Source organism: Balearica regulorum, chromosome 3 (genome assembly GCF_011004875.1).
Source record: "Balearica regulorum gibbericeps isolate bBalReg1 chromosome 3, bBalReg1.pri, whole genome shotgun sequence".
In the NCBI taxonomy this organism is placed as follows: domain Eukaryota; kingdom Metazoa; phylum Chordata; class Aves; order Gruiformes; family Gruidae; genus Balearica; species Balearica regulorum.
In genome coordinates, this window is record NC_046186.1 from 49557990 (window position 1) to 49582330 (window position 24341).

At 40.2% G+C, this 24341-nt stretch overlaps 1 protein-coding gene across 3 annotated transcripts in view; it reads right to left on the reverse strand.

Moving 5' to 3' along the window:
• The window catches only part of ATG5 (autophagy related 5), an 85422-nt gene extending 62227 nt beyond the window's left edge, over positions 1–23195 (reverse strand). The window contains exons 1-5 of one of the 3 annotated variants that reach the window (XR_012834479.1): positions 23083–23195; positions 22049–22209; positions 14999–15126; positions 6375–6453; positions 213–375 (exon numbers count right to left, since the gene is read on the reverse strand). Coding sequence is in view for 2 of the 3 variants with exons in the window: in XM_075747811.1 (XP_075603926.1) it covers positions 213–375; positions 6375–6453; positions 14999–15126; positions 22049–22156 (478 nt within the window). In the remaining variant the exon portion in view is untranslated. Of the gene's footprint in view, positions 1–212; positions 376–6374; positions 6454–14998; positions 15127–18668; positions 18855–22048; positions 22210–23082 lie in introns of those variants that run through there. The other 2 variants (XM_075747811.1, XM_075747812.1) reach the window with 2 other exon arrangements.
• Positions 23196–24341: the final 1146 nt, after the last annotated feature.

A 24341-nucleotide genomic window follows, 5' to 3' on the forward strand; every position in this document is an offset into this window, starting at 1 on the left:
TCATGACCCAATTTATTTCCTTGAATATCTCAAGCCACATTTGAATTCTCACAGAAAATGGTGACTGTTTTTATAATAGATCTTTTCTGTGACATTAGACTAAAATTCTGCAGAACAATAACATTTTATATCCTGTATCATGACTACAATTTGAAGAAATTTATTAGCATGCTAGACCTAAATATAATTAATTCTTGATGCATTATATTTACCATTCTGTAATCCCATCCACAGTTGCTTATGATCCTTTTTTTGCATCTCATTGATGACTTGACTTTTGTGCTTTAAAGCATCTGCTTCTTTTATACAAGCCATAAAATGAGCTTCAATCACATCCTTAGAATGGCAGTGTAGAAGATCCTTCTCTGGAAAATTCTACAACGATAAAAGATCAAGAGAAATAAATGCATCACACATCTTAGAAGATGAAGAATAAATGATAATTTCAATCGGGTTTATATTTATGCAAAAGAAGTCCAGTGGAATCTGCTACTTATGGAAGAAGGTAACAACCATTCTCTCACACCGCTGACAAGAAAGGTTTTACAGTGAAAAACGTTTCAGGAAAAATAAAAGTTGAACAATTTTCTGTAAAATAAGAAAATACTCTAAATCACCCAATTGCAACTTGATAAATAAATTTAAACACATCAGTGGATGTATTTAGGCCCTTAGATCCAAAAATTCAGGAAATTAAGAGTTTTAACATGTTTTCAAGCAGACATTCAATTCTCTGGCAGTGAACAGGAGGAAAGGGGGAGAAGTAAGCGACAAGCACCCAATTCCTACTAACTGTCAATAGTAGTTTAGCACCCCTTTCTATGCAGGCCTTTGAAAAACGTTTACTCCAAGTATCATCACCCACATATATGAGCTCTAGCATATATGTCACTCACAAACATTTTTCTTTAGAGATACTGGAAATCCTTGTCAGCTCCAACTCGACCTAATACCTGTGCCTATTGCTAGCCTGTGTGACTTGATTCGATACTCCTTTTACTTGGTCAGAGCTGGTGCACTGCATTCAGCATTGTGGACGCACAGTTAGCACTCCCCAGGTAACTTTTACCCCCTCAGTAAATAACAAATAGCATTCCTAATTAATTTATTAAGGAATTATAGTAAATCTCGTTCAGGTACAAAAAAATTTCTTTGGAAATTAACTAACCAGAAGTTCAGCACTGTATTACAACAAGTTGAACAACAGTTAGGGTTGTTCTTCCTCTCATTTGTCTTTTATCAGTGCTTAGTATCACTTGCCATTTTACAATAACACAAGCATTCAGTATCATCAATTCATTGTCTTTAGTTTTCAAAGGTTTAAAAACCCAGCATGTTCTATCCCCTCCTTATTCACCTTTTTTTCACAGTTGCTTATGACCGTGCCGAACAATGCAAACCCCCAGAGCCAAACCAGAGTGGCATCATTAGTGCTCATAACAAGAACTCGTCATGTATTTTTGTACTTTAATTCTTATCTGTTATTCCATGAGAGAATCCTTCCTCTAAACACATTACAAATTGGCGATTTAAAAAAAGCTTTTGTGAGGGACTGTCAAAACCATTTTGGAAATACAAGTACATATAAGGGGATCCTTTTCAAAGGCTTTTACAACATAGTTAACGTGTCACATTAAGAGCAATATAATGCTGGAAAAACCCATACCTTCCCTCCTCCACACAAACCCAGGAAAAATAGTGAAGACTACTTCAAACTACTGGAACTCAAGATATCCAAGAACTGCTAACATTTGGCAATATGAAAGGGAGCTGAGGATTGCCTTACCTGAAGGAAATTCTGAGGACAAGGATGACAGTTCCGTCATCATTAGGTTATTGAAAAGATTTGGAAATTAAATAATGGAATTACATATTGTGATTCCTCCTTATAACAGCGAACCCAGACTGTGGTTCAAAAGCATGAGTATCTTCCAAAAACAAGAGTATAAAAGGAAGAGAAGACCGCTAATATCTTTTTTTACTGAAGCAAACATGGTTTGGTGTTGAACTCAAAGGGAATGCTACTGTTACTTAGGACTGATGCATGTAGAGCTAACTAGAAATCTAAGGACAGAGATAAAGCTTGTTTCTCGTATGAGGATGGCCAAGTACAAAGACATTAAAGAGGACAGAACAGAAAGTTCTCCTTCTAGGGCAGATCTCGCTCCCTTTCTCCCCTACAAAGCTGAGTGTCTCAGCATCATTAGGCCCAAGAAGAATGAACACATTAGTGGGATTGTTACTTACCAGCTGACATCTGTATAGGCCTGTAATATACTTTTAGAAGTTTAACTTACTTGCTCTAATTAAAAAAAAAAAGAAAAAAAAAGTAAAAGTCTAGTAACCAATCCAAAAGAAAAGAACAGTCAGAAATAGAATAATTCAAGATCAAAAAAGTTCTTTACACGCAAGAATTCGAAGTGAGACACTGGCATTCCTCAAAAAAAAAAGATGAAACAGTAGAATGCACCTAAAGCCAAGTAACACAGGAACCTAGAAACTGACTTTCACAGTTAAAAGCTGAATTTTTAGCCAAGTTTATGAAAACAACAGTTTTGTTACAACAGCTGTTTTAGTACACACATGTCGAAATATATATTGAACTGCAGGGTCTTTTATTTGGACATTCCTGCCTTTCTATAGGTAGGCACCTCCCTGCTGACTTTCTTCCATTGAATTTCAAATTACAGGGAATGTCACTCCCTGGGGATATGTTCCAGAGAACATATACAGTGTGGTCTGCAGAATAGCGAGACAAATTTAAAACCGGTCAAAGCTACCTAAGCTAGTGGAAGAAATCTAGCCACAGTAGTACAAAGGTATGGCATGATTCCCTTTCCCAGCTTCTAAGGGATAACACTGTGGAAGATTGGAAAACACTCCTACAATCTCAGTGCTGTCAACTCTTTTCTTTAGAAGAAAAACACTGACACATTTCTATGCAGTACTGTGAGTAGAAGCTGAAAAACCTAAGCATGAAAGTGATAACTTAGAAAACAACACTGCTGCATCTACAAGAGGCATATGAAACAGTTTCACCTACATGAGACTACCGACAGAAAATATGGCATCCCCACTGATTTATAAACTAGGGCACAGAATAATAAGTTTTATACTTAAATATAGAACATGTATGTTTGGGGTTTTTTTAATTCTACTTGCCTTCTTTCTACTTGAGGAAATAGTGATCAAACGTAAATAACTTTAATCAGTTCCCTAAAGAGAGAGACAACTGTAAATGAGCTGGTAGCCACCCCGGCTATAAAACTTTCTGCAAATCTCATAGTTGTAACAGATCCCACAAGCAACTTGAATTCAAGTAGTCTTACTGGTGACATCTTACTCCTTCCATGTTCTACATCTTTGAAAGAAAAGTTATTAAGGGTTAACTCTGATTTGCCTAGAAAACTCAAGTAGTAGTGGTTTTGTTTTACATACCAGTAGACACTTGCAGCATAAACTTGGTCATAAAGAAGTAGGTATCATCTGTACAGACAGGAGCACTAAATGACTTCTCACATAAAACTGTTCCAAAACCACTGCAGGTAATTTCAACAGTTTGGTTTCATAACTCCATTCCACCCATATTTATCTATCAGTTCTAGTTCACAAGACATCTGTTTATACTGTGACAGTCTAGTTGCATTAGGCTACATTTGCAGAAAGTTACACCAATAATAGGGCATTATAACCCATAAGGAAGATACAGAGTGGCAGAGGGAGTATCCATATATATATTTGTGTTTAGTTACCATCAGTGGTCTTTTTTTTTTTAAATTAATATTTTTTAAAAAAAAACCCACAAACCCCTCATATATACTTCTGGCTTCTGTAATGTCTCCTAGCAGTTCCACAATTTATCCATATGCTACATGGAAAAAATACTTCCTTTTCACTCCACCTGACCCAACTTTGAGCTGAGAAAACCAAGATGACAGCTGTTGTTATACAAAACCTGATGCACTCTCTCCTCCTCTACATCAGGTCACGGGGTGGAGGGGCAGGCAACCAGCGGATAAGGGCTTCAGCAGAGAGAGAGAACATTAGCCTTTCTGCTTGCACACCTGATTTCTTCTCCTGCTACTATTTCCAGAGTAGTTCACCACCTCCTACCTACTGCCCAAAACTGGGAGAGCTGGTTACTATGCTGAGAACGTGAACAGTGCTAAACGTGCCACCAAGTAGCATGAGATGAGATTAACAGGAAGGGATAGAGTTTCCCTCCTTCCCGTAAAGCCACACCTGGGTAACAAAAGCACCTTCCCAGACTACCGCTTCTCATGATTCTCAGACCTTAGTACTCTGTTCAAGCTCATCCTTCTACGACTACTTAAGGCAACTATATTTCAACTTTACTAGAGATATAAATGCATGTTATTTTATTGCGTACCAAAAGTACAAATGAATAAACTGTTTCTTCAATGCAAACAATAAGCATGTGCAGTATTTGGTCTGCATACATAATGCACGAAGACAATTACAGGTTTCTGTCAACTTTCAAACTTCTGCTCAACAGAAATAGACTTTTTTCATGGTTTTAACTTTAAACAAAGAAAATTGATAGGGGAAAAAAAAAAGTTAAAAACACTTGTTACAGATGTTCGAGGTATCTGTTGTTGACTGCATGCTTTGATAAAAGAAAGGGAGAGAGCCGTGACAGCAAAAGTTAAACCCCAGAAAAATCTAATGCTGTTCAATTAAGCCAAATAAAAAGTATGGCTCTGAAGAATAACTACACACAAATGAAAAGAATAATCCAGACAGGAATCCCGCACCTAAACTATTTACTATTACTATGTAGCTGTAAGAAACTGTGACATATAAAAATGTCTACAATATTTTGACATACTTTCATATATTTCAGTTATGTTTTGACTTTAAGGATTAAGAGGGGTTTATTTAAATAAACTTTCAGATTACATCAAAAACAGGAAGAGAGATTAAGCAGGTGCTTAATCCAAGGTGTTATATTTTTAAAAACTAAATTACATCAGCCTTTAAAAATAATGCTGCCTTGGCAATAAATTATTTCTGCTGATCTTTCACACACACACTTTTGCGACAAACTTAAATTAGCTGAACTTTTGGCAACCAGCAATATAAGGACATCAAAGTCAGTTTACATTACCACATGAAATTTAAAAGCTCTGCGGTGCTGCAACTTATTTCTCAAGATTGCTCTACTTTGGAATAGCAACATCCACACACTACCACTGTTAATCTCCCAAAGGTCTCCAAACGTGTAACAATTAAATCATGACTTATGAAACTAGATGCCCTGCAGTCTCTTCAAAACACTGAAAATTTCTTCATCCCACCTCTCTCTGAGACAGAAGTGTAGCAATTACAATGGTTTCAAAAACATCCCCATCTTCAGATTCAGTCATTTTAAAAGTTTCAACATGTGGAAATATATATTATAAGATTGCATGATTTCAGTGAGAACTTCCAAAAAGAATCAAACTACTCCTGTTAACAAGACTTCTTCTAAAACATCTTCAAGAGAAGAACTGTTTGAATGAAAACGTTCAACACAACTGCTTCCCAGTATGCTATTTGATTTTATCTCAGATCTCACACACAAAAGTCAAGCCTATTAACCTAGTATTTTCCTTTAGATCAGTTTTCCTATTGCATTCTTTATTTTACAATAGAGAAATCAAAGTTTCAAAGTTAAATACCATGATCTCTAGTTGTGATTTTTACTTCAAAACATAGCTGGGATTACTGTCTCAATGCATTTCAGAGCATGAAAGAATCCTACACCAAAGCTAACCCTGTGCAAGTACTCTTCTGAGCAAAGATCAGTAGTGCTATGAAGTCATACCTAATGATTTTACAATGTGTAATCAAAATAATGTCTCTCCTGTGACTAAGCTGTCACAAGACCAAACTCATTTCACTCAGTTCTCTAAAGGGCACCCACATGAAGTACAACAGCATTCCCTGACTTCAAGAATTTCTACAGTATCTCATATCCATCCTCATGTGTCTAAAAGGATGAGCACTTCTTAATCTTCCCAATCTTCAGTCAACTCAAGTTGACTAAATTAAAAACATTATAGAAAGTTCTTCCCTTATATCCACTCAATTGCACTGACACCGTCTTATGACCTATCTTGAAAAACAATTTTGGATTTTCAGATTATAACCGTTTTCAAAGGAAGGTCATAGAAAGCACATACAACCTCATGGAAAACAGCTGTAGATTTACAAAAAGCTTTAGGTGATTCCTGAAGAACGAACATTCTCCCCTTCAAGTCATGCCATTCACTTATTTATAAAATAATTATGAAACCTTTTCCTAGCTTTCAAATTTTATGTAATCCCACGCTCACTTGCTCTTAACTAAAGGTAATGTATTTCAATTTTACCTTGAAATGCACTGTGATGCTCCAAGGAAGGGCTGTATTTGATGCATGGAGATCAAACAGCAAACCAATTGGGTAATGCCTAAAAAGGAAGAGATATTAAATTAACATAAAAGCTATGCATTTAATTCTACATATAACAGTTAACATACTTGCATTTACATGAAAAAAGTTTGCTGTGACTCCCACAATTAACATTCATTATTGCTTATTCAGAAAAGTTATACAGGCAGGTATAAGTGACTGATAGTTTCTGGCAGAATCAAGTCTGGAACTGACATGTTCAATATCTAAACCAGTGGTCTTCAAGCTGGTTTTGTAAGAGTATAGTGGCCTACAGCCACTCGGTGGAATCATTCAAAACAGTATTTTTAGTTAAAAAGCTTGATAATGATAGGAATAGCTGGTCTGACAGAAAAGTATACATGCTCTCAGAAGTTTAAACGCATGGGTTTATACCACATTGACCCTTAATACCTCTTCCTTCTCTCACGTGCCTTATGTCATTGCAGAGAATAAGTAGTAAAGTGAAAAAAAATGGCATAAGGGCTGAAAGATGATAGATCAAGATGAACTCTGTATCTTGACTATCAAATTAAGAAGAATGGAAGGGGAGAAAAAAGATTAAAGTTTTGTATTTCGGTGTAGTCTGGATTAAACACGAAGAAGCTGCTTCCTCCAAATATTCACTTCTGTCTTATAGCTTTGTCTCCTTTAAATACATTAGAAGATACAATCTCCAACAATATAAGGAACATATATCACATACACAAAACTTCCACAGGCACTCTAAAAAGATATTTCTGCAACTTTCTCACAAGCAAACGCTGGCAAGATTTTTGTGGGTTTTTTTTTTTTTTTCCCCGCAAACCAAGCTCCATTCTCTTATGTTTTAAAAATCTTCAGGCAAAGAGCCTCACTAGCTTTTCATCCTACAGAGAGATAAGCACATGCTTAACTGTAAACTCAGTAGTTCCACTGAATTAAACAGGACTGATCAGAGGACGCAGAGCCAAGCACGTACGTAAGTTTTGAAAGTTCAGACAGCAATAACTGAGAGCATTGCTCTAAAGGCACCTGTGCCAAGCAGATTTCCTGACCTTCTAAACTCTCACACAGCAGTGCTTTAGCACCCTCTACGGGTGAGCTAACCCCAAAGCTAAGACAAAGTCACTTCACAACAGCAAAATTAAAAAAAAAACCCACAAAAGTACTACAATTCTTGAACTTACCTATTGCATTTGCAACTTCTTAAAAGGAAGAATAAGGGGAAATACAAAGAAAGTATCTAGAACTGTGTTTTCACTGTGTTTTCTTGACAAAGGGAATAAAGAATATAGATCATGCATATCCAGATTTATCCTGATTCACTGCTAATGTTCAGGTTTTTATTGCTTTATTACTGTCAATAATGTCTTGATTACTTCAACAGGGATTCAGCAAGAGTTCCACAAAAAATTGGGTTTGTACTTTCCAGGTAATAAAAATGGGATTTCCTTTAACAATTAGATGAACATGAACAATGACTTTCAGTTACTTTCAATTTATACAACAAAAGAGATAACTACAAAAAAAAAAAAAAAAAAGCAAAGCACCAGTTTTTGGCCTACCTTGATATTTTCTACCCAGTGTAAATTACAAAATAAAGTTCATGTACTCAAGCTTTCTTCAGTAAAATCCTTGTGCTTTGCACCATTGATATATGGTTTTTATTTTGAAAAAGCCCTAAATTTTGTTCCATAACAGAACACAGGAGATTAATGAAGAAAGGAGATCATGAGAGAAATAATTTTCTATTCAGAAGCACAGCCCTCCATTAAGAGTAACGTTCGCAACAGGAGTGAGGCAGTCCTGAGAGGTAAGGCATGTCCTGCTTCAAATTCCAGTGCTCGCACACTGGCATTTAATCTGAAGCCAATAAAAGCCTTAAGTAATGCCTGTACATAATGCTGTGTTTCACTTATTTCTGAGACATAGTTACAAGCATTTTTTAAGAGTCTGGAAACAATAGCACTCCATGTAACAATACTAAAGCTATTTTTCATATTTCCTTCATAGTAAAACCTGGTTTCTTAACCAGGATAGAGAATTAAGGGAGGCACAAAGAGAGGAGTTGAGAAGAAAAGAGGACTTGTCAATCTGTACATGGAATAAGGAAAAAAAAAAAAATCCAACATTCCCTCACTCCATTCTTAAGTGTTTATCTACCTTGTGCTATGAGCCAGTACTCCCTCATTAAAGATCTTGCTTCCAGTGGTACTGCTGCAATGCTGCTTCTGAACTTCTATTTGAAAAAAACAGGCATTGCAATTAAAGAAATACACAAACGCTCTCTAGAACGTACTGTAACCAGGAAAATAAAAAAAAAACCCAAACTGAACTAAAATACCCAAGAGAGCCTTTAAAGATTCCACCCCTCCTCTGCAAAAGAAAAGACAAACAGAACAACAGCTAAGGGAAATGTCCAGGCCAGAAAGGTCTAATTTTTGAAAAAAAATATTATTGTATTGTTGAAATCAAACTGATCTTAACTACAGTGGGAGCTAAGGAGAGGCAGACTGTGTAGAACTTTCTCAAAGGAAATAATGGGAAAAATATCAAAGAAAATGTCCAAGACCACAAATCTTTTTTTACAAGTTGCTAGAATAACGATTGGTTCTGGAAAGTCTTCAAACTATAAAAGTGTAACAGCACCTTGACTTCCAGCCATTGTCAATTTATTACTGCTTTTATTATTATTCAGAAGGTGGTTTCAGAGTGCAAGAGAAATCCTGGAAAACACCCTGTTAAGTACTTAAAATCCTTTTGAAAGTGACAGATGGACAGTAAAATTAATTACTACTTTTCTAACAATTTCTTTCTGAACTCAGGACAGAAAGTGAGAGCATGAGTTGGTAGGTTGTTTTCAGACCAGGATAATTTATTGCAGTAATTCAGTAAGACATGTCACATGAACTGATAAATCCAGGACAAAAAAATCCTATACTCCAGAACTGTTTGGGATACTACATGTATCAAGTGGCCAAAATCTGGTGTTTAGGTATTTCTATGAACAAATGTTTCATTGAGGGAAATTTTGGCTGCATTGGAAAATAAACTTACCTTTTCCTTTAGTATTCAGTAAGAAATAATTTTTTCTTATGTCTTTTAAGCAAACGTTAGTTTTTTCAAACAATATGTCAGCTATGCCTGATCAAATGGTGCTTTAACCTTTGATCTTCCACTGATTCCTGATGAGGAAGGGTCAGACATCCATCCAGTTCGTACTAGAGACACCTATGAGACTACCAGAGCTAGAGCACAATCCACAGAAAGGGGACAGACACTCTGCTGAAGGCCACGTGAAAGTGCTCAAAATGGATGGTAACAAGCCATAGAGTCATCCCCTAGCATTTGCTGAAGAAACCACTTTGGCACATCAGAGGCCTTCACTCAGGCAGGGCTCCTGAGAGAGGATGCAGCTCTCCAGGTCTCAAGCTGCCAGGAAAGCTTGGGACCTCTCCTGAGGGCTGGGGCAAGCAGAGACAGCGTCCTTGCCTAGAGGAGGTGTGTGTTGGTGGAAGAGCTATGTCACCAAGTTAAGGAGCTGCAGGAAGTCAGTGAGCTGCAGAGTGTTGGGGATGATAAAATAGATTGATGGCATTTTCACTGAGACCTTGCAGAGGTAAGAGCCTAAACTCCCAGCTGCACAGAAAGGGGGTCTGCAGTCATTGGAGTGGCAAATGGAGACTCACAAGAGGAGGAAGACTGGAGGCTTGTGACCTCTGGTAAGACAAGGCAGGGTCCTTCTCCACCTGCAGTCAGCACCTCAATGGCAGACAGGGAACTGGAAGCTCCAAGGAAGCATCAGAGCAGCCTGAAGAGTACATCCACACCAAGAAGAAGCAGTCACAGTGGTAGGAGACTCCCTCCTACAGAGGAGGGAGCACTCCCCCATCCGCCAATCCCACTTGCTACTTGCAGAGGTTTGCTGCTTGCTAAGAAGCTGCAGACAGACTGACAAAGCTTATCTTGTTCTTGGATTATTAGCCCTTGCTGTTCAACCTGTGGTGGGTTGACCCTGGCTAGGGGCCAGGTGCCCACCAGAGCCACTCTATCGCTCCCCTCATTCACAAGACAGGGGAGAAAAGGTATAACAAAAAGCTTGTGGGTCAAGATAAGGACAGGGAGAGATCACTCACTAATTATCGTCACGAGCAAAACAGACTGAACTTAGAGAGGAAATTCATCTAATTTATTACTAAGCAAAACAGAGTAGAGGAATGAGAAATAAAATCAAATCTTAAAACACCTTCCCCCACCCCTCCCATCTTCCCTGGCTCAACTTCACTCCCAGCTTCAACCTCCACCCCCCTCAGCAGCACAGGGGGACGGGGAATGGGGGTTACGGTCAGTTCATCACACGGTGTTTCTGCCGCTCCTTCCTCCTCAGGGGGAGGACTCTTGTCATCGTTCACCTGCTCCAGCGTGGGGTCCCTCTCACAGGAGACAGTCCTTCACAAACTTCTCCAACGTGAGTCTCTCCCACGGGCTACAGTCCTTCACGAACTTCTCCAGCATGCATCTCTTCCATGGGGTGCAGACCTTCAGGAACAGACTGCTCCAGCATGGAGTCCCCCACGGGGTTACAAGTCCTGCCAGCAAACCTGCTCTGGTGTGGGCTCCTCTCTCCATGGGTCCACAGGTCCTGCCAGGAGCTTGCTCCAGCGTGGGCTTCCCACAGGGTCACAGCCTCCTTCGGGTGCCTCCACCTGTTCCGGCGTGGGGTCCTCCACAGGCTGCAGGTGGAATCTCTACACCCCCTCATCCTCCCTCCATGGGCTGCAGGGGGACAGCCTGCTTCACCATGGTCTTCACCACAGGCTGCAGGGGGATCTCTGCTCCAGCACCTGGAGCACCTCCTCCCCCTCATTCTGCACTGACCTTGGTGTCTGCAGAGTTTCTCACATCTTCTCACTCCTCTCTCCAGCTGCAAAAGCTCTCTCCCTAACTGTTTTTTTTTTCCTTCTTAAATATGTTATCACAGAGGCGCTGATTGGCTTGGCCTTGGCCAGCAGCGGGTCCATCTTGGAGCCAGCTGGCATTGGCTCTATCAGACACAGGGGAAGCTTCTAGCAGCTTCTCACAGAAGCCACCCCTGTAGCCCCCCCCGCTACCAAAACCTTGCCACGCAAACCCAACACACAACCGCATGGGCACAAACGATAAGTGCTGCAAGGGTTACTCTTGATACACACAAGGGTTCTATACAGCTCCAGGGGCAAGGCGGCATTTGCACAGTTTTCCCAATGAAGGAGAAAGGCTCAGAGACACGTGAATGTTGGTCAATAACTGCAGGTCAGTAACTGATTGTGAACCTGGTGTGACAACGGGGACTTGGCTTTTCTAGCCACAGGACACCCTTTGGGGATAAAGGGCTGCTAAGGAGAAATGGAATTCATCTAAGTGGGGCAAAAGTAACTTTGCCTTCAAGTTGGCCAGCCTGGTGAGGAGAGCTTTAAACCATGAACAAAAGGGTGTGAATACCAACCCACAGCCAAGTGAGAAATTAATGGACATGGGTGGAAAGCAAGTGGTGAAAGGTGACAGCTACAAGGGAGATCTCGAAATGATACAAGAGGGTAGAAAAGAGTCTACCACAAGTATATGTACATAAATGCATACAGCTTGGGAAACAAGCAGGAGAAACTAGAGCTCCACATGCAATGACATAACTGTGACAGCGTTGGGCTACCTGAGATATGGTGAGACAGCTTGCACAACTGGAATGCTGTTGTGGATGGATGGATACGAGCTGCTCAGGAAAGACAGGCAGGGCAGATGAGGGAAGAGGGTTGTCTTCTATGTGAGGGAGCAGCTTAGATGCATGAAATTTAACGGGATAGTCAACAGGTTGGTTGAGATCTTGTGGTTCAGGATCAGAGGAGAGAATAGTAAGAGCAACATCATGGTGACAGTTTGTTATAGCTCATGCAATCCAGGTGAGGAAAAGATAAAGTTGTCTTTAAACAACTCAAGAAGTTTCTGCATCACAGACCCTGGTTCTTGTTAATCTCTGACATTTGCTGGAAAAGCAACATGTTGGGACACAAGTAGTCAAGATTTCTTGATACAGGCATTGGATGGACCAGAGCTGACCCACAGCTGAATCTGTTGCTTACTAACAAGACAGAATAGTTCTGGATGCGATAATCAGTGGCAGCTTTGGCTGTAGTGACCATGAAATGGCAGAGTTCAAGGCCCTGGAGAGATTGATAAAGGAGAGTAAGTAGAATACAGACCTTGCACAGTTCAGGCTCAGCTAGCTCAGACACATCATTGGATAGAGCTTTCTGTCCCTCACCTGCAGCCAGAGCACTGAACTTATCCTATAGTTACAGAAGTGCAGATGGAGAAAGAGGCATCCTGTTGCCAAAAGTCACAAGCTTCCAGGCCTTCTATATCTTAGGAGACTATTTTCCAATCCAATAATCATAAACTGCCTGCATCTCCTTCAACGTAGTTGTAGGTTTAGGCTCCTGTAGCTGCAGGGTCGCCGAGAAGATTTGATTCATTTCCTTCTGCAGTCTCTGATGCTGCACATTCTGATGACCTCTTCTTGCAGCTCCTTAGCTTGGTGACACAGACCCTTCCCCAGCACACACCTCCTGCAGGCAAGGAGACCATCTTCCCCTGCCCCAAGAACCTCAGTGGGAGGCCACAAGCACTCTCCAGACCAGGAGAGAAAGCTTCCTCCTCCTTCAGGAGACTGGCCTGCCTGCTGCAGACCATGAAGTTGAAACTATGTTTCAGACTTCTTCCAAAATCTCACTGGAAAACAGCTGCAGCTAAAGGAGGTAAAACTACATCTCCATCAGGGATGAAACCTCATAGACTGTAAGAAATACAAACTCATAGTGCCAAGTAAATAATTAGAATAAGCAATATTACTAGCAAGTTCTATTTGATTCTGAATGCAACAGTTCCACTTAAAAAGATTAAGCATTAATGCTCACTATATTCTTTCTCTACAAACTACTAGCTCAATCTCATTCTCTGTTCTGGTATTTGAGTCTTCCCTGGAAGCTTCAGCTATTTAGGGGATTACCATTCTCCTAAAATAATGGTCTGCAGATAGCATTTTCCCTCGAAAAAGCAATTCCACTGAAATCAGTGGAGCTGTTCCTGGCAGGATATACCTAGATTTTTGTGAAATATCATAATTACACTATTCATTTTCATTTCAATGTTCAAACAGTTTACTAACTCTTAATTTTAGAATTATAATTTATATTTTTACTCTATATCTATATTCTATATTTTTTTTAAACTAGAATTTTAAATTCTAGTTTAAACATCATGGTAGTTGAAAACTTACAGAAAATACAGGTCTATTTTTGGTTGAAGTAAAAAGCCTCTCTTTCCTTTCTTGTTACAACTGCAGTGATACTTCTAAAGTTTCCTCCCATTATCTACCTAAGGTTATGAACACACTGGGACAAACAGTACCTTGCTCTTTATTTAGACAGTATCCATCACGATTCAAGGTCACTATGGCACACCAAGAAACCAATTATCATTAAATTCCAGATAATTTAAATAGATGTCTAAAGGTGGTTTTGCCAGCCAGTTTTGAAAAAGTGAAAAAAGCTAGTTTTTATGTTGTTCTATTTACATATTTTCAAGGTTTACACCATGTTGGTCTCAAAGAAACAAAAGCCTAGACGATATCTACTGCATCACCAAGTCTAAAGAGGCTCCATGATGTGATGCTTGCTAATCACAAGACAATCCAGGTTCAAGAAGCTAAAACAGTCACTGGTAGTTTTCTTTCCTATTATGATACAGGAAACACAGATATATTAAAAAAACTCTTTGGCATTCATTACACTAAATACTTTCTGGAGAGCTGATGCTATCTACACAGAGCTAGCAAATATCGCAGGTTTCAATGTTTTCTTTAAACTCAGAAATAAACAAAATCTGATGAATAGTATTTACAAAAACTAAGCAAATGAAAGAATGGTAGTCTAATTTCCCAGCCTCTCAGAAAAAAGATACTTTTAATAGACCATATGACAAAAATAGAATCAACAGCAGTAAGTTCAATAAAATTGAACTAATTGAATTCAACAAGAGCCCACACATCACCATTAGATTTTCTGTTTTTACAGTGCGAGCACATATGATACCAATGAAAAGTGAAGTTTACGAACATGTTTTATTATCTTTAAGCATATATCCTGTTTGCATTCAGTCTCCAGAAATAATACTTCCTATCTGTGTTACTAGGCATCTTCTAAGAAGGCAGAATAAGCTAAACAAAGATTTATTTGGTGATTTTACTGCAAGAAACTGTAAAGACAAAACCATAGGCGTTTCATATTACAGTAGCAACTAGAACAAAAACAATAGGTGCAGTGCAACCTCTGCCTTATACATATAGTAAGTACAAGCAGAATAATCAAAAATGCGTCCAATATCAAACCTTCTTCTGTTTTTCCCAAACAACATGCATTTCTTACCCTCCTCTTCTTTCGCCATCTTTGAAACTCAATGGAGTGATTAGTTTAGGCAAAGTAGTGACACTGTGCTGAACTTGATAACTCTTTACATGATAAATTAAGTACAAAGTTAAATAAACTCACCATTTCAGTGGTGTACCTTCATATTCAAACCATATTTCACTAACTTCCTCCTGTCTCATAACTTTCTGAAAGTGTTTCTTCACTTTGTCTGTTACCAGTGTCAAGTAGCTTATCCTTGGCAAAAGCAACTGAAAGGAAAAAAAATAGAAGCTTTAAGTATACATAAAGTTTACTAAATTAATAAAAATCTGTAACAAGTATGCATTTGCATAACCAAACCTCAGTCAGCTTGCCCCCCCAACCTTAAGGTAAGATGTCTTTTAGACAGTTTACTTACTAATGGTTAATGAAAGGCTATAAAATTATGTACTCAGGAGATGCAGAATAGCCATATCCAATACACTCACACACAAAAAAAAAGTTCTTGATTCTTTCAGTGTGGTGGGAGGGAGAAGAGTGAAATTTAATTTCTGCTTTTCTGTGTTTAAGCAGGCCAAAGAATGAAGTTTTTAACCTTTTTCATATGAACAGATAGGAACATATTTTAACTTCTTATTTAATATAATGAGCAACTGTGTATCAGCTATTATTTCAAAATGGAAATTCCTACAAATTAAAAAAAAAAAAGAAAGAATGAAAACTAGCTGCTTAATGGTTTGGTTTCCAAATGTGTTTTGTATTTCCAATAGCCGGCAATTTCCATTTTCTTTGCACTGGGTTTGCCAATTCAGCATGTTAGTCAAGGCTACTATGATTCTTCCACTATTTAACCTTTGCCCAGCTACTAAAATCCGAAAGAAAACTATCAATATTTTATCAGTTGAAACAAGACACCTTCTACAGCTTTCTGGTATACTATCTTTGTTCCTCAAGTGTAATGTTATTCACTATCCAAAACAGAATGCTGCGTTATTTTTATTTGCAAGCCCTTCCCCCCCCCCTTTTTTTTTTAATCTCATGCCTAATAAGACTGGTTAGGCAGGCTACATCAATCAGTGCACCGATTGACAATTATATAGTACATTTACTCAAGACGAATCGGTCTGTAAGCTTTAATGAACAATGCCTCGCACTATCCCAATGAGAAAAGATTAACCTCCCTGTAAAATCACATTTAGCTTTGGAGCAGAGATTTTAAATAAATTATATTCATCCTGTAAAGTTATTTTCATTTCCTAATTATTAATAAAATAGATGGGTCTAGGGAATCAATAGAAATAAATTATATTTTGCATATTTAGACAGAGAAACATTTGCTTTTCAGTGCTCCTCATAACCAGTGTTGTTTCTTAAAATATTTTCTTTATAGTATGTGGATAATGCTAGGCCTTAAGTGAATGTCTATGGTACAGACATCCTAAACTATGTAAGGATATATTTTGTCTGACAGAAAACTTGATCTCTGCTGCAACATTCTTCCATAATCTCTCCAACAATTACACCACATTTCGATATATATACATTAAACAATATTTTGACTGATACTAGAATTTACTTATAAATATTAGATTCACAAAGAAGTATGGAGAGTAAATCAACAGTAAATTCTTATGAAAGAGAATGGATTTGTCTTTTAGATAATGCTGCATTAGGTTACTAATCTGCCTACATCTGTGAAACAACTAAATTTTAGGATTATGTAAAACTACAAAAGATCAAGACTCACCACTATCACAGTCATCAAGTCAGTTAACACTTGATCTTTTATGTACCATATGGTTTTCTTTTTCCATCTGTTGCTCTTATTGTCATCATCATATTGTTTCTACCTTCTTTCATAGGATTCTAATTCAGCAAGGTAATTAAACGCAGCCTTCAGTTTTAAAAGGTGAACAATCTTAATAAATTCAATGAAGTCACGTACATACTCAAGTGAGAATTGTTTGGTACCCCAATGACTTGAATGACAAGATAATCTTTTCCTTTATTAATCTAATTCCACACATACCTGCACTGATTGTTCTTGAGACAATATAGTTCAGGCTATTCCAATCAAACCCAAATATTTTTGGTAATAATTCTGTATTATTTCTGTGTGATATCTGCAGTTAATATAATGCTGATATATTCTGATACAAGACCCATTTGAACTGCTACAAAAGCCAATTTTCAGCATGCTGCATGTGGCACAGCCATGTGAGAATTGATAAATATATTAAAGTATTACTGATTGCAACACTGTTTGACACAATCCTTTAAACTGCATAACTAACCTCCTCTGTAAAATATTTCACTCCAGTTTGTAGGGTGGAATAACAATACAGTTTTTATTTCAACATAATTGGAGATCACAGACAATAACTAAACAGCATTTAACTGAATTTAACCAAACCCGGCCAGCACTCCCAATGGGCCTCTTCGGAGTACAAAGCCCAACAGTTAATTAGGTTAACAGGGACTGGTGGTTTTTCAGAGCTGCTGAGTATTTGCAGCCCCTACTGAACTCCTCCTTCTGTCCTCCCACCTCTTCTATCTTGCTACACTCTTCCCCTTTCATGGGAGACACAAAGGGATCCGATTCCATCATTTTTCTAGCTTTAATCATCCTAGAGATTTACACGTATACTAAATCTGTTAAGCAAGACCTTTAAAAGCATAGTTTAAAGACATTTTCATTTTGTTACCCCCTCTTAATACCCCTTCTCCACCAGTTGTCTACACTCAGTGAAAGACATCAGTTGACACAAAACATTTTTACTCCTAAATCCTGTAATTTTAAAATGCTATTACTGAGTATTTCCAGAGGAAAAGTACTAAAAATATTTAGGGGAAAAAAACAACCCTTAGTGTATTTAACTATATGGGGGTTGGACTAGATGATCTTTAAAGGTCCCTTCCAACCCAAACTATTCTATGACATGCTGGGCTTTAATCAAATTCTCTGACAGCAGAATCACGTTAATTCTTTTATAGAGGCCTCTATGAAAACCAGAACTCTACACAGCAGTTCACCTTCTAGACTATTAGACACTCACAAGCTTCTCCAACACTTTAGCCACATGGCAAGGAGCCTTCCTTTTAGGCAAATCTGTGTTCACCAGAATAACCTCTCTCCCACAAACACTTTTGCTACCTACTCCTAAACCAGTGCGTGCAAGCCAATGAGGCTATACCCTTTCACCTTTGGTTACTCTATAGAAGTATTTATAGATGCTGGGAATGACTGGTTATGATTCAGTGACGAGAGAGATACACTAATCTAAGTTAAACTCATTTCACTAGCTATTTGCTCAATTGCTTTTTTTATTTTTATTTTTGGACAAATAACCTTTTATCAGCAGACTTTGTGCTAAAGGTTAGAACAATGCTACAAAAATCACACACATCCAACTAATGTAGTAATGCAAGTAATGTAACAACTTGCAATCTGCATGTAAGACTGATAAATCACTACATAATACAGTAAAAGATAGAATGCCCATCATAAATTATCTACAGTACTGCATGGGCAAATATGCAGACAAGGTAGTATCAAAGTTTTTTAATGAATAGACTGAGTGCATATTTAGCATAGATTCAATAGTTAGGAGTTTAAATAACGTATGAGAGAAAATAACTAATAGGAAAGTTCATGGTATAACAAATAAGGAATCAAATAGAAGAAAATCCCAGTTTTGATTCAAGTTGCCTGATAACTGACTGCCACACTGCCTGTTGATCAATGGCAGACAAGTATAATGCTTGCCTCTCACTCTGCTGTGTAACAGAGAAACATGAATGAAAACCCCACCTTCCAGTGCAGCTTTGTGGCTCAGAAAGCCTGTATCTGTCTTGTCCCCTAAAAAAGGGTGAACTTAAAAGATTTGAGAGAAGGCAGTGGGTGAATTGCTTCTGGCAAGACCGAGTAAGGATTCCTGAAATGTTCAGTGTGGCTGGGTGCCTTTCCCTCCAGCAACCAGCTGTATAAGTTTTCTCCCACTTGGTAGGAAGAAGCTGGCGTGAATTCCCCCAAAGTATTCAGAGTACATGGTATAAAGCCAAGTAGATGTTCATGATCTGTTGGGACACAATTTATACATGTGCAGCTTAAAACAAAACAGCTATACAAAACCAACTGGGGAAAAAAGCGCAAACAATTAAGAGTTCTCATTAAATTAAGAAAACAAAAATCTCCAAATGTATAACAAGGCAGAATTAATCCCCCAAATTACACAAAATGCAACAACTTCCTTTTGCATACTGTGTATTGTATTTAATCATAATAATCAGGAATGCTTTCCACAGAGGTTAAATGAAATGCAAGAATTTCCTAATGCCCATATTAAATGTTTGCAATGTATCTTTGTGTAAAAAGAGTACCTCTCCAGCTATCTCCGTGGGTTTTGTTGCAGAACAACACACCATTTTATATGCAAAACTGACTATAAACCAGAAAAATTCTAGATTTAACAGCAACTGAACTGGTTTGATCACCAATGCACCCAGAATGAAGAAAGAAAGCATCCTAACCTGGAATGGCTTTACATCACTCACTATTACAGACATCTGAAGAGAAAAACCCTTCTGACACTGAGGAAACTTAGAACGGCCCAGCAGAGGCTGCTCCCTTGGGCAGAGTATCATTCCAAGACTGCCTTCTACTGTAATTTTGCTTTTTACACCTGATGAATGTTAGCCAATGAGTACTCCACTTCCTGCACCTTTTATTTCTAACCGTTGCTTGCACCAAGAGACCAACAGCACACCATTTTAAAATCAGAATTATAACAGTTTTAGGACTAGGGAAAAAGAGTAGATAGTTCAACAAAGGCAGTTCATCTTTTCCTAATTGCACTTCCACTCCAAACACAAGTAGCTTTAAGAAACACTCCAAAGAAACTTGATGTATCCATTTCCAGTGTAACTCTGCAAAGACCTACCTGGCTTGACTATAGGAAGAAATAGGACAGCACTTCACCTGAGCTGCTTAGTCTTGATGTCACTCCTCTTTCCAAAAAGAGAGACAAGCTCATTTTAAATTAGCTCTGCAGTGTCATAATGTGATACATGCATGCATCACACCTGTGCTCTGCTAATACATCTAACAGACAAGTGTCTCCTACCACACCTCTCACAACAAACTGAAAGCCATCACACAGACTCTGGATTGCTTTTCAAATCCCTCACCCTCCAGGTCTATGTCTTCCTTCATCTTCATAAAGCAAGCTTCTCAGATCAGAAGCTTTTTTCCCATATTAACATAATGATATTGGTATTTCCTTAACATGCAGCCTTCCCATTAATGGAAAGCAGTCTGGAATACAGAGGTTATATCTACATTAGCAAGTACTGAGATGTGATAAGAGAAGACTCACAAAGCTGAACAGTAGGTATCAAGGGCTAGGAACGTTCACTACATAAACTTTTTTACTTCAATTTTGGGGGTTTTGACATTTTTCATTTCAATTTAGCTCCAGTTTGTTCCCATAGACTAAATGTCCATTAGCAGCTAAAGCATATCTTCTGCTTCAGCTTCACGTGAAAATGATTCAACTTGTGGGCTCCAAGACTGCTGTGTGATGTAAACCTTTCCAGTAATTGGAAAGGATGAAGACTTGTTTCAAAAATGCACTCCAGATCCAAACAAAAATATTAATGTAGATGCACTCTGAAACCATGAGAAGTAAACCATGATCTAAAACCTTGACTGCTATTCTATGTCTTACTATTATAAATCCTAGGTCCCTCCAAGAAGCAAAGCTGTATTATCAGCTCCAACATGACCTGAAAAAGGAAGAAGCTAAAATTTTAGAATTGTGATCTGTGAATAACCAGATTTTGCAGAAATAGAGAATTAAGCCTTGACAATTTTTGTGCACACTTTAAGCACAGTAAATAAAAGAAAACCTACCAGCTTAAAACTGTCTCCTTGTCTTAGAAAGTTGGCCACACCATGAAGATAACATGGTTTCAGGGTTTCCACGCTGATGTTAAACAGATCAAAACTGCATGTCTCTATACTTAAACTCGTACCTTTCATGTAACTCTTATACAATATATACATATATATTTTAATCATATATATAAAATTTAAAGTCTGAGACTTCTAGATAGCTCAAATCCATTTGGCAACTGCATGAAGTAAAAGTGCTCCTGTTTTACCAGTGGTGAAACTAAAGCACAGGACAGTCACTATCATCACTGAATGAAAAGCATTAATGCTTTATTAGGTTTCAAAAACCCATTGAACACACATGTAAATCAGAACCTGATGACATAAAGATGCTATTAAACACAGAAGAAAAAAGTATTTCTATCCAGTAATATTTTCAGGAAGAATATAATGGGATATGACAAGATTGAAGGATTTCAGACTCACATAAAAACTCAACACAAGGTTTTCCTCCCATGTACTTGTTACATTTCAAGTTTAAGTTTCACTGAATAAGCTAACATTCTCTCTCAAGCAAATGTCTATTAGGTGCTGGAAGGATGAAAACTTCTGAGCACACTATAAGTAAAATACTACATGATTATAGAAGGCCCTTCTAGTTTCCAACTCAAATACATCCATCACCCTCGTTTTTGTCATCAGCTAGCAACCCAGTTCAGGTACTGTACTGTTAAGATATTACAGCTGTGTTTCCTACATCTGAGCTAGGTGTCTCATGGCTGCTAGCGTTTAAAGAAGAGAAAGTTAGCAGAAAAAGTCCATGAACAGAAATATTGGAGCCAGTGTTCATTATGAGCATGTTACACAGGTGACTGAATCTTAGTGTTTAAGATTGCACAAAGCTCTGACTGAAGTTATTTCAGTAGTAAGGTAACATACAAGTTCTCTTCCTCCTTCTGGTCATTATCCAAGAACACACAAACTCACCATGAGTACATGCAGAGCCTCCTCCTTTTACCTAATTACTTAGTGGCCTTTCATATTTTTTCAAGACCCTAATTATCTGTGATAAGTTTATCTCACTAGTGAAACAAGCTTAAAGTTTTGAACTGGCTGTAAAGAGAGACGAATCATGCAGCATGGTTATACAGTTTACTTTCAGAAGGTACCAGGAATAATAAGAAAAAAGGGTTGGGGTTTTTTTTCCCCACAACATGTAGCAGCACACATGATGAGAATGAAAGAAACAACTATAACTATGGCATTGGACTATCTGTGACTGCCTTTGTTATACTCACATAGTAAGGTTCAGCTTCCCTTTCAGTTATCTCATCCTGATACAAAGTGAAACAGGTTGGTATTCGTCCAAACCACACATCTCGAAGTACATCTTTGTCATCTGTCATTCTTCCAATAGACAGTGAAGCACATGTAGATCAGTTTGTTTCTTCAGCTAGAAATGTAAGCCCATTCCCCCCCAAAAGAAACAAGTCAGCATGACTACAAATAAAATACACCTTGTTAAAGGTTCTCCCAAAACTACACTCCTGCAAGCACGACCAACCCTGTCACCCACAAATTAAACACATGAGTTTGTACAAAGAATGGGATGAGTTAAGGCCTCCAAGTTAACAATTTCCCAACTACAAACACACAGTGGATGATCAGTAAATGAGCATTTTCTAAGCCTGCATCACGCCCCAACGCAGAGGCAAAGGGACCTTCCCCATTACTGCCCTGCAGCCATCCCGCAACCCCCGCACACCCCCCCGAGGCCCCGGCTTTCCCGCAGGCGAGCGGCCCCGGACCCACGGACAGCCAGCAGAGCCGGTGTCCGCAGACAAGCAGGACGACGGGTAGCGATGGGGCCGAAGCAGCGAGCTGGTCTCTCGCCGGCGGGGCCGCGGGCGGGCCCAGGGGTGTCACCGAGGCCCCAGGACGGGCCCCCGCATCGTCCACCACCGCGCTGAGACCCGGGGGCGCCTCGCCGACCCCGCTGGCCCGACGCTCGCCAACAGGCTCGGGGCGGCGGCCGCCCTCGGGGCCCGCAGCCAGGCCCAGCCCAGCGGTGCCCCCCTCCCTCCCGGGCGGCCGCCGAGGTGAATCAGCAGAGCAGGGCAGGGCAGGGCAGGGCAGCGCTCGGCCGGACCGAGGAGCGCTACGGCGGCCCCGGCGTGCTCTCCCCGGGCAACGGCAAGGCCGGTGGGTGGACCGCAGCAGCCCCGCCCCAGCCCGCCAGAGGTGAGCGGCGCCCCGCGGGAGGAGGGCCGGGCCCGGGCAGCCCCGCCGGGGGTGGCGGGAGCGGGTGGGGAGGGGCGGGGACAGCCGTTACCTCAGTCGCGACCCGCACCACCTGCCCGCCCGCCCGCCGGGGTGCGGCGCGCCAGGCAGGAACTGAACCGTGGCCCCGCCTCCGCCCCGCCCCCAGGCGCACGCGCTGTCCGCCGCGCAGCTTCCGCCCGGCTCCCGGCGCCGGAAAGCGGAAGCGGGGCGGAGAAAGGGTAGTGGCCGGCGGGAGGGGCGTGGCGGGTTTGAGGTCTCTGGGCGGGAAGGAGGCGGGGGCGGGGCCTTGGGGCGGCGCGTGGCAGGTGCCTCACGCCGCTGCGCCGTCCGCCTCGGGCACCGCGATGGCGGTGGGACCGAGTCGGTCCCGCAGCTGCCCCCGCTGCGAGCAGGCGGCCGGCCGTGCTCCCTGAGTGCGCTGCTGGAGCTGCAGCGGCAGGGCTGGAGGCGGGAGCGGGGTGTCACTGGGCTGCAGCTGGGACCGGGCCCGCTCCTGAGGCGTCAGCGGAGCCGCTCAGCCGGTAGGCCGCGCGTCTGCCAGCGCGCAGGAGCCGGTGAAGCTTAATGCTGAAAGCGTTGGGTGCTCGCGGGTTCAAACGCTCTTCGGAGGGTTTTGACCGCAGTCACTTAAGCTCTCTGTTGGGTTCTCTGACTCGATTATCTTTTCCTGTTCTTTAGGCAGTAGATTTTATACACCATATATACCCGTGAGGGTGAGGTGTATGTGCTGCCACCAGGGACATCTCTTACGCGCCAAAGCATCGTTCTGGGTCAGTTTTTATCGGCCCCTTGGGTGCAAGTTCACCGTGAATTCCATCTCTGCATTTTAAGGAACGTCTCCTGCAATTCTGTCACTCTGCAAATCCGCATCTCGATGTCCTACACTTGTAAGAGTGAGCAGGAAGGACCAGCACTTTTCAGGTGGGAGGGAGCATCATAATTCCAAGGACGAGGTGTATCGTAGCTTCCTTGCTACTGTATGTCACCGATCAGTAATTGTCAAAGCTGGGGTCTTCTGTGGCAAGAGGTGCAACTGCAGCAAAATTATTACAACTGGTATTTTGGCAGTTAAAAATTGAAAGAAAACGGGTAAGGCGTTTGTACCTGATGTAGATTGCACACACTACAATTTCAGTAGTGCGAGCTTCTTGCTATACTGACTTGTGGCCACCAGAGGTCACGCAGTGGCCACTGCTGCTGAAGGTGTCTTCAGGAATTCAAGAATTCTAACTATTACTGATTTTTTATACCCAAAGACTAGCATTTTTATGAATGTGCATTTCGCTGATTCAACCATATGATTTGGGG